The 15,938-nt window shown below is 36.2% G+C and overlaps 2 protein-coding genes across 2 annotated transcripts; one reads left to right on the forward strand and one right to left on the reverse strand.

The window, feature by feature from the left end:
- Positions 1-7,789: 7,789 nt before the first annotated feature.
- Positions 7,790-9,833, forward strand: LOC131599472 (uncharacterized). The gene is made up of 7 exons (XM_058871810.1): positions 7,790-8,154; positions 8,551-8,577; positions 8,665-8,785; positions 8,878-9,034; positions 9,126-9,164; positions 9,257-9,296; positions 9,397-9,833. Exons 1-6 carry the CDS (start codon positions 8,144-8,146, stop codon positions 9,262-9,264), a joined length of 363 nt encoding a protein of 120 aa, XP_058727793.1. The 5' UTR covers positions 7,790-8,143; the 3' UTR covers positions 9,265-9,296; positions 9,397-9,833.
- Positions 9,834-11,522: 1,689 nt separating this feature from the next.
- LOC131599473 (uncharacterized) lies at positions 11,523-12,421 on the reverse strand. The gene is made up of 2 exons (XM_058871811.1): positions 11,986-12,421; positions 11,523-11,877 (listed from the first exon to the last, which is right to left on the reverse strand). Exons 1-2 carry the CDS (start codon positions 12,074-12,076, stop codon positions 11,627-11,629), a joined length of 342 nt encoding a protein of 113 aa, XP_058727794.1. The 5' UTR covers positions 12,077-12,421; the 3' UTR covers positions 11,523-11,626.
- Between the last annotated feature and the right edge of the window lie 3,517 nt (positions 12,422-15,938).

Consider the following 15,938-nt stretch of genomic DNA (forward strand, 5'->3'; position numbering starts at 1 on the left):
ATCAACCACTCTTCCTTCAACCTTCATACTAGTCAATGAAGGTTGAAGGAAGAGTGGTTGATGAAGCACAGTTGAGGGAAGAGGATGAAGGTGGAAAGTGAAGATTGATGGTGGAAGAGTTTGTTACAAAACGTAACAAACTTTTGGAGATGAATGAAGAGAGAGAGAGTAGAGAGAAAAAAACGAGAACTGAGAACAATGAGTGTGTGTGTGTGTTAAGAGTGAATGGCTAGAGTTTATATAAGTGTGTGTATGGCATAGGGTGTGGTGTAGTTGCAATAGCTGATTCCTTTCTCTCACACTTAGTAAACACGCGTTTTTATATTTTAAGTAAGCTTTCTTTTCACTTTGTGTGTGCAGAATTTTGCATGGCTCAATATGGTGAAATGAGTGGTGCGCAAACTTCTTGTATCGGGCAAGACAAAAAGAACTGACTTCCCTAGTGTATACCACAGCTGGACTCGCATTAACCGTATAACCATCTTTACACTCACATAACTAGAGCTATGGTGCATCATCCGATCTGACCTTGGTCTCTTCATATAAAGCACATGGAGTAGAAGAACAATGGAGTTGGAAAGATTCTGAGGTGATGATTATAAGTGTAGGAAGAATGGTCTTGAGATTGCATGGTAATAGTAGAAAGATGGTCATGAACTTGCTATACCATCCTTGCAAAGAGATTGCACGCGGGACCTGACCTGGGAACATAACATTGGCAAAAACATGACTTGGTCGTGGCATGACTTTGAGTCACCCTATCTCGGTCCAAATATGTTCAAATGGTTACAATCCATGGCTTATTGAATAGAGGACATGGCAGGTAATGATTTGATACCAATATTGATCCCAGTGGAGATTTGTATACCCTTAAAATTGATGTTCAAAATGGAACGCCAGCTGTTTGACAAAATGCCTGCGCATGCCCTGGAGTTCTGGCTCATATATTTGGCAATGCTTGATTTGGTCAGGATGTGACTTTGAGGCTTCATATATGATTCAATATCCACCCTATTGACTTCATTTTTGGCTCATTGTGTATAGGGCATGGAGGACAAGAGATTAATACCACGTTTGAACTTGATGGATACTTTTATGTCCCTGACATCAATCACAAATTCAGCACGACAAGTGTTTGAGGAATTGTGTCAGGCGTGCCCAGAATTTTGCCTAGCACCATGACTGGAATCCATTTGAAACTTCAAACTTCCAACCCTTTTATCTTTTCAATCAAGCTTCAAATGAAAAAACTCTAAACTACAAATTTGTAGAGGGCCATGATTTGAATACTTTTGATGTAGAGCTTGTCTATAAATTCTTCCATCTGCCACATGTAAATTGTTGCTGAAGTGGACTGCTCAGCCAAATAAAAAACTCCAAAATATTTCTAAGTTTTTTCACTTTCCTTTTTTGGACTTCACATTTTAACCACCTTCCATATTTATAAACTTTTGATTAAACTTTGATTTTATTTATTTCTTTGACTTTTCTTGAGCAAAAAGTCAATATTGGACAGTTGACTTTGACTTTGACCAAAAAGTCAATTTTTCATGATTTTCCGATTCCCGATGAATTTCCCGATTAATCCGTTTCCGATCTGATTCTCAATCAATTTTCAACCAGAGAAGCTCAAGTGAATGATATTTCTTCAAGGCGACCACATTTTCATATCCAAAAGTCATCTCCTGATTAAATTTTGACCAAAAAGTCAACAAGGTTGACTTTGGTCAAAAACCCTAAGATGGAAATCCTGATGAACCTGAGATTTGTATCTTTTAACCGGAGCTTTGACTTGGAGAGCATGCAACCCTGATTTTAGGAGTATGTCACTGGAAATGACCCTTTTTAATGGTGAGATATGCACCATGAGGATCCATGAAGAACGCAATAACCGGAAGCAACAGATTAACAGAAACGGTTATGGAAAAGATTTGCATATTCTTCATTACTTCTTAATAGAAGTGATACAAGGTGTTTATATACAAATGTGGATAAGACCTATCATAAACGTGTGATAGATGGACTCAAAACTACTGTGTACAGTATACTATACACTAATATACTATGTACAATTAATATGCTAATATATAATATACTAACAACCCCCCTCAAGTTGGACTATGGATGTTCCAAAGTCCTAACTTGCCCAATGACTTGTTAAGCGCTGGAGCATAAAGCGGCTTTGTCAATATATCAGCTAGTTGGTCGTGAGTAGAAATGGGCAGCAAATGTATGAGTTTAGATTGAATTCTTTCGCGGACAACATGGCAATCGATCTCGATATGCTTACTCCTCTCGTGGAACGTAGGATTATGGGCCAGATATATTGTTGATTTGCTGTCACAAAATACAGAGGCAAGATGATGAAATTCAATAAGGAAATCACGAAATAAAAACTGCAGCCATTGGATCTCACAGGTAAGGGATGCCAAAGCACGATACTCGGCCTCAGTGGATGATCTAGAAACAATATATTGTTTCTTTGATTTCCAGCACAACAAGGATGATCCTAACAAAACACAATAACCAGTGATAGACCTCCTTGTGTCGGGACAACGGGCCTAGTCCGAATCAGAAAAACCCTGTAGTTTTAACTGGCTGGAAGCAGAAAACAATATACCAGAGGCAGGGACAGATTTGAGATACCTAAGCACACGAGTTGCAGCCTGCAGGTGTGGAGAACGACGTTGCGACATGAATTGTCTTAAGTGTTGGACAGCATACGAGATATTCGGCCTTGAGTTAGTTAAGTAGATAAGTCTCCCAATCAATCTTTTGTAGGAAGAAGGGTCTTCTAACAAAGTACCTTCAGTAAGGGAAAGCTTTGTGTTGGGATCAAATGGCACTGGTGAGGGCTTGGCTGCAAGGATTTTTGCATCTTGTAACAACTCCAACGTGTATTTTCGTTGATTCAGAAAAATGTCTTCCTTAGACCGAGCAAATTCTAATCCCAAAAAATATCTAAGCTGTCCAAGATCCTTGATTTTGAATTGTTGATGCAAGAGAGCCTTGACTTTTGTAATTTCTGTTAAAGAGTTCCCTGCCAACACAACATCATCAACGTATACAAGTAATGTTGTGAAATTAGAATCCTCGTGTTTTACATACAATGAATAATCAGCCCGAGACTGTTTGCATCCAAGAGAAATCAGAAAGCCAACTAGTTTTGAATACCATTGTCTACTGGCTTGCTTAAGGCCATAGAGAGACTTTTGTAATTTACAGACCTTAGTATAATCAAACCCAGATAGGCCAGGAGGCAATGTCATATAAACCTCTTCTGATAAATCACCATGTAAAAACGCATTATTCACATCAAGTTGTTCTAAATGCCAGCCTTTTATGGCAGCCAGAGATAAAAGGACTCTCACTGTGGTGAGTTTGGCAACAGGCGAAAAAGTATCAAAGTAATCGATACCTTCAACCTGAGTATAACCCTTGGCCACCAACCTGGCTTTATAACGTTCAATGGAACCATCTGCCCTGTGCTTGACTTTATACACCCAACGAAAACCAATAGGCACCTTACCAGAAGGCAAGTCCACCACAATCCATGTGTGATTTTCTGCAAGAGCTTTAAGCTCAGTATTCATGGCATCAATCCAACAGTCATGTTTAATGGCTTTTTTGTAAGTGTTTGGTTCCGAAATAGAAGATATTGAACAACAAAAGTTCTTGTATGAGGAGGAACATTTGTCGTATGATAGGACAGAGGAAAGAGGGTAAAGCTGTGAATGGGAATATTGAGATATTAATTGATCATTCATGGTGTGATAACAACGAAAATCTGTAAGGTAAGTGGGGGGATTGGAGATGCGAGTAGATCTTCTTGGAATATCAGTGGGTTGATTTGAGCTGTTATCTAGAGACACATGAGCAGGACTGTTAGAGTTAGGACTAGAGAGGGCTGGTGAATTAGGTGAGGCAATGGATAAAGGTGACTTTAATGGTCCTGGGGTTAAAGAGGGAGCAGAGATGTTTAAAGGGGAAGAATCTGTACCTGGAATAACAGGATGGGGAGTTGTGACAGATGTGTCACTATCAGTAGAGTGTTGTTGGAAACTAGGAGAAAGTTTGGTTTCATCTAGGTATGCAGACACATCAGTAGAAGTAGGGTATTGATGTGACAATTCAGAATCAGTATAGACCCGAGTAGGTTAGATAACAGGGGAGGTTTTGTTTGGTTTTACACACGGTTTAACAGGATTAAAAGGGAATATGGTCTCATAAAAAATGACATGCCTAGACACAAAAATGCTATTACTTTGAAGATCATACAAAATATATCCTTTTGTGCCATCTTTAAAACCTAGAAACACAGTTTTTCTAGCTCTTTGGTCAAATTTGGTTTTATGTGGTTGATTAGATGCAGCATAGCTCAAACACCCAAACACCTTAATATGAATCAAGGAAGGAGGTTGTTTATACAGCAAATCATAAGGACATTTGAAATTGAGCAAAGGGGTGACAAGCCTATTAATAAGGTGAACAACATGTTGGACACAAAAATTCCACATATTAATTGGCAATTTAGAATGAAAGTAAAGAGCTCTAGCGACATTAAGGATATGCTGATGTTTTCGCTCAACCACCCCATTTTGTTGAGGGGTGTATACACAAGATTTTTGATGAACTATTCCTTTGGACAAGAACAAATTGGAAAGCGTAAGAAACTCAGTCCCATTATCGGATCTAAAGCATTTTAGGCTAGTGTTAAACTGGTTTTTGATATAGGCCAGAAATTGAACTATGCTTTGACTAACTTGATCTTTGGTTTTCAGAAATATAACCCAAGTATAACGGCTGAAATCATCAACAAGTGTAAAAAAATATTTCTGTCCTAGCATAGATATAGTAGAAAACGGGCCCCATAAATCAACATGTAAGACCTCAAAGGGAGTTGTAGATTTAGTATTGCTATTTGGGAAAGAAAGTTTCTTTTGCTTGCTAAAATGGCAAGAATCACATGGAATCTTGTTATTACAATGAAATGGTATAAAAGGAAAACTTTTAGACATATATTGTAAACCTACAGCAAATATATGGCCTGGTCTTAGATGCCAAAGAGAGGGATTATCTTGTGTGGATGAATGGCATGCATTACTGTGATGTGAAGAATCCAGCACATATAGACCTCTTGAATCCTAGCTGTACCAATCATTTCCTTGGAATGATTCTGCAAAATTTTGCATGAATTGTCAGTGAAATAGACAACACACGCATTGCTTTGAGCTAGTCTAGCTATAGAGAGTAAATTAAAACTGAAACTAGGAATGTATAAGACATTGTGAAGGATAAGGGAAGGAGATAAAGCAATGCTGCCAGAGATGGATGTGATAACTTGTGAACCATTAGGAAGGCTAACATGAATAGGCACGATATTTCTATAGGAAAGGAAATTAGACTTATCAAATGTTATGTGATCTGTGGCCCCCGTATCAAGGATCCACAAGTTATTATGCTTACCATTATCAGGATGGGAATGAGAGTTGAGGACAAAAGGTGAAGAGGTGATGGAGTTGGCTTTAGGGTTGGCTTTAGAATATTGAATCAATTCCATGAGGCTGAGATATTGCTCTTGAGTAAATTCATGAATAGATTGAGTTGAACTCTGTTCTGATGCAGGTTAGCCTGTTTCAATGGAGGCAACAGATTTAGTGTTAGATTGAGTAGACTTTCCCTTACCTCGAAAACCTGGTGGATAGCCGTGTTTCTGAAAGCAGGTTTCCACTGTGTGATTAGTGCGTCCACAATGAGTGCACATTCTGTTGCCGTCTTTTGCTCCTCCATAGCCACTGCTTTTACCTTTGAAATTGCCATGTCTTTGAGTGTTTTTGCCAGCTGCTGCATTCAAATGAAGTGCTGTAGATTCATCGGAGCTGGTATCGGTCGAAATAACAGCTGAATTAGTGTTGAGCTCTCTTTCTTGTTGAATAACAAGAGCAAATGTTTTATCAATATCAAGGAGAGGACTCATCATCATGATCTGAGTTTTGGATTGGGCAAATTTTTCATTCATGCCTTTGAGAAAGCGAATCACATAGTCCTGCTCTTAATACTTTCGAATGGAGGAAAGAGCACCACATGAGCACGGAATGACACAAGCACAAGCAGCAATAGGCTTTTAAGCCTCTAATTCATCCCACATCACCTTCATCTTTTTGAAATAGTTGGAAACATCAAGATTGCCTTGACAAATCTGTAAAGGTCTTCTTGAATATCAGAAATGCAGAAGATATCACCTTGCGAGAATCGAATATGCAAGTTTCGCCACACTCCAACCGCGCTTTCGATCCAAAGAACTGATTTCGCAATAGATTCAGAAATAGATTGATGAATCCATGACAAAATCATGGTGTTACACCTAACCCAAGGAGCATAAAGAGCATCTGATACAGGAGGTTTGGGAAGTGTAACATCAATGAACCGTTCCTTGTTCTTCGAGATAAGGGCGATATGCATAGATCGTGCCCAAGTATGGTACTCCCTCCATTCCTTATTATAAGCAAAATTTATTTTTTAGATTCATTGAATAAATGATGTATCTAGTCCATATATAGTCTAAATACATCATTTATTAAATGAATGTAAAAAGTCAAATTTGCTTATAAAAGAGAATGGAGGGTGTAATTTTTATCATCAAGAAGAGGAGTAACAAGGATAAGAGATGGATTTTTCATTTGGATGTAAGACGGATTGGAAGAATTTGTGGCAAAATCGGTGAAGCTCTGGAACGCCATCAAAGAAGAAAGAAAAAGGATCGATTGTAGAGAAATTGAAGATATGAATCTTGCCAATGTAATCAAACAAAGAACCAGAAAGAGTATACGAATCGCAAGCAAGAAGAAGCAACGCAAGCACAAAGATCATGCAGAGTCGAGAGAAAAAGAAAGAAGAGGAAACAAAATTGCAATCGAAGTGATAAGAGTAAAAGATTACCAGAAAACAAAACGATGGCTACCAGAGCTTTTGAAGCTCTAATACCATGTTAATGGTAAGATATGCACCATGAGGATCCATGAAGAACACAATAACCGGAAGCAACATATTAACAGAAACGGTTATGGAAAAGATTTGCATATTCTTCATTACTTCTTAATAGAAGTGATACAAGGTGTTTATATACAAATGTGGATAAGACCTATCATAAACGTGTGGTAGATGGACTCAAAACTACTGTGTACAGTATACTATACACTAATATACTATGTACAATTAATATGCTAATATATACTATACTAACACAAACAAAAAAAAAAAGGGTAATTATGTAATTAACAATATAAAATATTATGTTTCTATTTTTCAACAACCACAAGCCAATTGTTGGTTTCTCATTGGTCCACTTTTTCTACTTTTTTATATGGTTATTTAGTATATTTTAATTTTTATGATTATTATTCATTTATAATTAAATCATTCATTTTAAATTTACATGTTTCTAAATATATTTTATACAATATTAAATAAATCTACATCTTATTAAACTGTATTTTACGGGTCACTACTCACTATCAACAAAATACATATTTTATTTATTTTTTCAAATGTTGAAATTTTTTTTACTCTCTTTTCGTCTCATGGTCAAATTTTTTTCTTTGTATAATCATTTAATAATTAAATAATTCATAATTATTATTAAAAAATTTTAAATTATTATTTTTTTTAGTTATTTACATAAAAACATAATTAAATTATCGTGCGGGAGCACGAACAAATCATAGTTTTAATGCATCTTTCTTTACCTGCAGCGTTTCACTTTTCTTTTCAAAACAAATGAGTATATGTTTCTCCCACCACTTTTTCTTCTCTTCCCCAAAAAATCACAAAACCCTAATTATTTTTCAAAAAAGCCTTGCTCTTCTGCAGATATGAGGCTTCAAACACGGCACCTCACTTGTCATATCCACACAACTTTCATCTGGCTCATTTGTTGTAGAGTTCTACTTCTCTCTCCATAGCAAACCGTTCATCTTCACAACAAACATCCCTTCCAACTTTATTCTCCTCTCAACTTTGCTATAACAAGACCCTTTGAGAATTTGAAGGACATCAATGAAACCAAGGAACTTTGGAAGATTGCAGTCAAAATCCATCACAAATGGACAGTGGAAGGCCAAAGAGCACTTCGAGATGATTCTGCATGACAAAGAGGTATGTTTATTGTTATTGGGTTTTAACTTCTGATTTTGGGTTTCATTTTCTTCCGTTATTCGCAAGGTTTATGGTTTGAGTTATGAATTTGTTTCTTTCATTAAAGATGCTTTGCACACAACTTCAAATTTGTGGTTTCATTTTCTGCCGTTTTTTAAGAACGGTTCTGATTTGAGGTAGCAATTTTTGTATACTTAAGGTTCATAGTTACGGGTTCGTATAGTTAGGATTTCAAATTCGTTTATTTCATATAAGATTGCTTGCACAGAACTTTCGTTTTGCTGTATTTGCCATGTTTGATGAAATCTTTATTCTTCATCATAGATTTATTTATATATTTTAAAAACTAGAAAAAGACATTCGACCATAACTGATTTGCATTTCCTTTTATTTCAGGGCACTGATATACAGTGAAATTTATCGGTACATTTTTGTTTCCCTTTTTTTTGTTAATTACAAGTTTTTCTATACATATTACTATTGACTCCAAATATGTCACGTCAACAATAGGTATAAAATTCTAATCGATGTTGTCCACGATGACGTTAAAACTACATTTGTTCTATGGGACCGCGAGTGTTTGCAACTATTGAAACTTACTTCTGCTCAGATGCGCAGCAACATGCTTGAGGTTTACTTCTTTCTTTTTTGTTACCTAGGTTAGTTTGTATATATCTGTTTAAACTAAAGGTTCTAATGTTGCTTGAAATATGTTATTAATAGGCTGGAATCACGGACCCTCTTGAATTCCCTTTAGTACTTGACGATTTGGTCGGGCTTGATATGGCTTTTAAGGTCAAATGGCAACCTTCATGGGACAATGCTACAGTTGTCTCCATCAGTGATAAAACAGACCGAGGATTCAATAGCAAAAGAATTGGTAATGATACTTATAATGAAATCCATTACTTCCATTACATTTTCACCAACTACATAATTAACTTATTAATCTTATTTTTTTTTTGTAAAAGACACCCTCTCTATCATCTCCACCAACAATCAAGTTACAGGTGTGTATCCAATCTATGTAGAATGATATTCTTATCTATTTATTGTCTTTATACCCACAATTCATGACATTCTTATTTGGTCAATGTTGTAGATAACTGAAAGCGTGGATGATGCTTTGACAATCGCTTGAAGTAAGAATGTTCGCTGTTTCTCTTTGGTTATATAAAATTCATTGAACAATCTTTCATAAACTCATCTATCATCATTTGTGATAATTCTTTGTTATTGCAGAACATTGATGTGACCTCGGCACATATTCTGCAGACACCCACCCTAAGTGCAGCGTCGAAAAATGATGCCCCCAGGAGTTCTGCTGAGCACAACCCTCTACCAGCAACTCCTTCCGCAGCGCCCAAAAGAATTGCACCCCAGCTGACCACTGAAGAGACAATATCAAACAGGTTTTGTGAAGAACAAGGTTATTCACCAAAACTGAAGAAGATCATCAAGTTGGAAAACATTCATCCACACATCATTCAGCCATAGAGCAGCATATCTATTGTTATTTATTGCTTTTGAACATTCATGGCCTTACTGCCTCGTATTTTTGTGTTTTCCATTAATGCCTTCTATTTTGCTATGCTCAAACAACGGCGTTAGCCAAATCTTTTTTTGTACTGTGGATGACATCTGTTACGGCAATTACAGTCCATTAGACATGATCTTAATGATATTTTACATGTTATTTCACTGTCACACTATACTTTATCTGAAATTTAATTGACCTGGAAAATCAATTATTTACAGCAAATTGGTTCCAAATAAGTCATTGGATTTTATACATGTTCACATTTCTACAAACTTATCCAATTGCATAGCTATTCTGGAACTACCTAGAGATTACATTTAATAAATACCAACAAATCAAATTAACCATATTAACTAAGAATTGTATGAAAATACTATTAAACTAAAACAATATAATATGTTGGAAGTTAGATACAACTAATGTTTAACTTCAAGACACACTCATATTTAAATAAAGAGCCTGTATTACCATTAGCAAAACATGTAGTGTCAAAATAGTATGCACCATGTAGTAGGTAAAACAAGTTTTGGAAATTAGACATTCATGGAAGTTTTCCCACCCATTGATAAAAGTCTTAGCGGGAAAAACATTTTTTCATACACATCTGTCATTTTTTATTTCTCACCATTTGAAATCCTTTAGTCTTTTTCAAATTCACATTTCATACTCTACCTTCAATGTGAACATGGTACAGAAGAGCTACACCTACTTATTTATATTTTTCCACACTTATGCTATGTTAGAACGAACAAACCTATGTTTTCTTTTTTACTTTTTACAGAATTATCCATTAGTTGAAAAAAAGTTGTTGTCTATTCCCACTTTATACAGTCTTCAGCTACCTAATCGAGACGGATCCCGATTACATATGTTACATTACTCAAGTATGATACATTACTCATCAATTTATTTCTATTGATTTCGTGTCTCAGAGCTCAAACTGATTGAAGATGATGTTAAGAATTTAACATTAACGGAAATTGAAATTTTGTTACAAGCTAATAGGAGATCACTAGCTGACAATTTTGTTAACAGCTACATTAAGGGATATTGAACTGACAATGTCGTATTCTTTTGTTCAACTACATTCTTATTTAACTGAAGTTTTTGAAATCTTATTGCTCATCCTTTTTAATTTTTCCATTCTATTAGTTCAAGCCACGAAATAAAATACTGCAACCAATTAACTTGCGTGTCTAATTATCTCCTTGGTTCCAACATGGTTACTGCTCTGCTACAACTTCCAAGTTCTTTTTGAGACTTGTATTTGTTGTAACTCCTTACCACTTAAATGAAATTGTGGTTTACAATATTAAGTACACGTTTTTCTACTTCATGTCTCTTCTGATGCAAAACCAGAGTTGGGTGGGCCTCATTTTACAAGCATCGCATATTGTTTGGTTGGGCCTGCACAAATCTCATTTTGGACTTTCATTCTATATTTTCACAATTAATTAAATAAATGTAATTATGGTTTTACAATTTAATCAATAACTATTTTAAAACAACTTTGACACCAACTATATTTGGCCCACATGGAATATAAATCATTTCTTAACATCCACCTTTTTAATTTTTAAATCACTTTTCCACAATTTTATTTAGTTGTCATTTTTCTACTATTATTGTTAATTATTATTGCTAATTATCTTTTTTACTAGTTAATGATAAATACTTCTCCACGATATAAATTGCATGCTTCAATGTCCACCTTTGCTGTATTATTGTTCTTTATATTTATGTTGCAAAATTTAAACAAAATTGTAATTTTTTAATGACATGCATTTCTGCTAAATATAGTATAATAAATAATTTCTTCATTCGATAATTCATCATGGATAAATATTTAGTACATGCTGATAATAGAAAAACTTAGAATTCTAATAATAATTATAACAATGATAAAACATATATAAATATCCAAGTCAAGTTTCATCCATTCCTCTGAGTGTTTGCATTGGCACTGCAAGTTCCAAGCACTATCCCATCCGCAGCAGCAAGTGGTGGTGGAGATGATTTGGAACACACACAAACGAGCACTCCCACACATATAGTGAAAAGTGCAAGTCCAGCCATGACTGACAAAGCAATCATCGACTTTGGAATAGGTTTTTTAAGGTCCCTGCTAGGGCCGCTGTTGACCGGAGGAAACATAGCTTGATGTGGTGCAGTCAAGAAAGGGTCTAGTAAATAAAATAAAACTTAATTACTTTCAGAATTTTTAAGAACAAAATAAACCCATTTTCAGAATTAGAATAAAAAAAAAAGAAAGATATATACGGATTAGTTACCTGGTGGTGGAGGCGGGAGAATAGCAATGGCGGCGGAGACAAACAAAAATACCACGAATATTGTAGGAAATTTTTTGAGTGTCATTGCCATTGTTGAGTGAAAATCCGAGCTGCTTCAAGCAATGAGCTGCATCAAATCCAAACCGTAACGAAAGTGAAATGATGATGATGATGATGGTGACCGTGTGGTGAGGTTGGTGATGACTTCGGAGGAGAGTGATGGAGATGATTGACTAGTATGAAGGTTGAAGGAAGAGTGGTTGATGAAGCACAGTTGAGGGAAGAGGATGAAGGTGGAAAGTGAAGATTGATGGTGGAAGAGTTTGTTACAAAACGTAACAAACTTTTGGAGATGAATGAAGAGAGAAAGAGTAGAGAGAAAAAAACGAGAACTGAGAACAATGAGTGTGTGTGTGTGTTAAGAGTGAATGGCTAGAGTTTATATAAGTGTGTGTATGGCATAGGGTGTGGTGTAGTTGCAATAGCTGATTCCTTTCTCTCACACTTAGTAAACACGTGTGTGTTTTTATATTTTAAGTAAGCTTTCTTTTCACTTTGTGTGTGCCAAATTTTGCATGGCTCAATGAGGTGAAATGAGTGGTGCGCAAGATTCTTATATCGGGCAAGACAAAAAGAACTGACTTTACACTCACATAACCGTATAACCATCTTTACACTCACATAACTAGAGCTATGGTGCATCATCCGATCTGACCTTGGTCTCTTCATATAAAGCACATGGAGTAGAAGAACAATGGAGTTGGAAAGATTCTGAGGTGATGATTATAAGTGTAGGAAGAATGGTCTTGAGATTGCATGGTAATAGTAGAAAGATGGTCATGAACTTGCTATACCATCCTTGCAAAGAGATTGCACGCGTGACCTGACCTGGGAACATAACATTGGCAAAAACATGACTTGGTCGTGGCATGACTTTGAGTCACCTTATCTCGGCCCAAATATGTTCAATGGTTACAATCCATGGCTTATTAAATAGAGAACATGGCAGGGAATGATTTGATACCAAGATTGATCCCAATGGAGATTTGTAGACCCTTAAAATTGATGTTCAAAATGGAACGCCAGGGTGTTTGATAAAATGCCTGCGCAAGCCCTGGAGTTCTGGCTCATATATTTGGCAATGCTTGATTTGGTCAGGATGTGACTTTGAGGCTTCATATATGATTCAATATCCACCCTATTGACTTGATTTTTGGCTCAGTGTGTATAGGGAATGGAGGAGAAGATATTAATACCACGTTTGAACTTGATGGATGCTTTTATGTCCCTGAAATCAATATCAAATTCAACACGCCAAGTGTTTGATGAATTGTGTCACGCGTGCCCAGAATTTTGCCTAGCACCATGATTGGAATCCATTTGAAACTTCAAACTTCCAACCCTTTTATCTTTTCAATCAATCTTCAAATGAAAAACCTCTCAATTACAAATTTGTAGAGGGCCATGATTTGAATAATTTTGATGTTGAGCTTGTCTTGAAATTCTTCCATCTGCCACATGTAAATTGTTGCTGAAGTAGACTGCTCAGCCAAATAAAAAACTCCAAAATATTTCTAAGTTTTTTCACTTTCCTTTTTTGGACTTCACATTTTAACACCTTCCATATTTAGAAACTTTTGATTAAACTTTGATTTTATTTATTCCTTTGACTTTTCTTGAGCAATTTCCACCAAAAGTCAATATTGGACACTTGACTTTGACTTTGACCAAAAAGTCATTTTTTCATGATTTTCCGATTCCCGGTGAATTTCCCGATTAATCCGTTTCCGATCCGATTCTCAATCTGTTTTCAACTAGAGAAGCTCAAGTGAATGATATTTCTTCAAGGCGACCACATTTTCATATCCTAAAGTCATCTCCTAATTAAATTTTGACCAAAAAGTCAACAAGGTTGACTTTGGTCAAAAACCCTAAGATGGAAATCCTAATGAACCTAAGATTTGTATCTTTTAACCGGAGCTTTGACTTGGAGAGCATGCAACCCTGATTTTAGGAGTATGTCAGTGGAAATGACCCTTTTCAATAAGATCTCAGATCTGATTCTTCTCACTCAGGAATTTTCTCAACCTCAGCCCCTCTTTATCAATTTTCTTGAACAGTAACAATGATATGCATGCAAGTATTGTATGGATGACCTACATGAGGTAGGCATATGAATGTAATATGAAAACCAATTGGAGAATAAATAAATGGGCAAATTTTGGGGTGCAACACAAAGTGACTCATGTTGTTCCTGAAGCTTGGTGGAGGAGTTTTTCGTTTATTCCGTTGCATCTGATGGAAAACTCTTAGGGTATCTTTTGAAGATGTATCCCATGATGATGTGATACGTGTAGCAGGATTTTGTCGATTAACTTATTAAAGTAGCCAAAAATACTCGAGGTTTGTCTCAAGCCCACTCATAAAGGCATTTTCAATAAGTTCATTGATAGGAGATCGAAAGAAAGCAATTTATTTTTGCTCTCTTCTATGGAAGGCCAACCACAGGTCTTTGTTGAAGGGTCTCTTGGTGTAGTCCTTGAATTATGTTCTAAAATTGTTGAGACATCATATCAGCAAATTATGCAGAATTTTGCTGGTTAAAGAGATTGCACAACAGATGCTTTGGGGGCTGAACAAATGTGTATTAATCACATATGTTTGGAACCTACCCCTGATCTGAAAGAGGAGGCATATGGATTTAAGAAGTTTCAATGCTAGAAACTTGTCTTAGATGAATATGTTGATCAGGACACGAGCAACATATGGGATTCTTCTTGGATTGGTTTATTTTTGATCCAATGAAGTAGAAGGGCAGAAGCTTAGTATACTATTGTATTTGAAGGACACCTCAACAAGGTTCTTCTTGTATAAACTCTATACTTAATCTCTGACATCTATTAGGTTCTCCTAACCAAAGGAACCAAAAATTCAGGGAAAAGGATTTAAGACAGCCATTATCCAAAGGTTTGAGGTTGATAGCTTTTTCTGCAAATAGGATGGAGGTTTCTTTCTCAAACTTGATTCATCTGTCAAGTATATGAGAGCATGGAACTCTGGTTCTGAACAAAGAAGAACTATTATCCAAGGAAGGGTGATGATAAGCATATCAACCTAAGCTCAGTGGTTGATAGGATTATGCACTTTGGAAGTATCATCCAATTCATTGGATTGATTCTTCTATTTCAACTTGAGGAAAGGGAGTTGAACATACCACCTCAAGATCAAGGTATGTACACTCAAGGGAGGTCCCTCTCAAGTTCAGAGTCCAATGATGTAGTGTCCTTACATATTGGAACAGTTGGCTATGCACTAGGGCTGAAGTGCATTAGTGAGCCTTGAAGAAGCTAAGGTGGTCATGGTTTTGTGCTAATATTACCGCCTGTTGAATGCTTCTGCCTCAGATACTTGATTAGAGGGATTATCCTCCTAAGGTGAAGAAGTTTGGCTCCTACCACCTCAATGTCAGACAAGAGGTCTGGTCATATGTTCCTGAGGTGTTAATCATGCTCAATTGTTGAAGGTCTATTGTCCCCTGCAAGAGTTATACATAGATTACTATAGTAATTCCTCTAGAAAACATAGTTGCTTAATCTATGTGTTAAAGGTAGATGTCAAGCCTGATGTTAAGACATCCTCTCAAGAATTTATCTCTTCAACAAGGAAGGCAAGTTTTGTCCAGAATAAAGCACAAGGTCGAACCACTGACATGTTCTGGAATTATTGTGACAAAGGAGGCTGTCATGACTTCTGTCATGAAGAAGAAACAACCTAAATTACATGTATGTAGGAGGTCGTGCATAATACTAAAGGTGAATACGAATGGGAGATGAAGTATTTATCTGAAGATTTATGCATTTTTGCATTCTGAACTCTCAAGGCTCAGGAAAGGTATAGAGAAATTATTTTTCTCTATGTGCCTGAGTAGCTATTAAGAGAGCTACTAATTATTG

Source organism: Vicia villosa, linkage group LG4, assembly GCF_029867415.1.
Source record: "Vicia villosa cultivar HV-30 ecotype Madison, WI linkage group LG4, Vvil1.0, whole genome shotgun sequence".
In the NCBI taxonomy this organism is placed as follows: Eukaryota; Viridiplantae; Streptophyta; class Magnoliopsida; order Fabales; family Fabaceae; genus Vicia; species Vicia villosa.

Coding starts and splice junctions, on each gene's coding strand:
- LOC131599472 (XM_058871810.1), top strand. Junction 8,578..8,664: donor ATATACAGTGAAATTTATCG/GTACATTTTTGT, acceptor CGTCAACAATAG/GTATAAAATTCTAATCGATG. Junction 8,786..8,877: donor TGCGCAGCAACATGCTTGAG/GTTTACTTCTTT, acceptor TGTTATTAATAG/GCTGGAATCACGGACCCTCT.
- LOC131599473 (XM_058871811.1), bottom strand. CDS start 12,076: ATGGCAATGACACTCAAAAAATTTCCTACAATATTCGTGGTATTTTTG. Junction 11,878..11,985: donor TCTCCCGCCTCCACCACCAG/GTAACTAATCCG, acceptor TTTATTTACTAG/ACCCTTTCTTGACTGCACCA.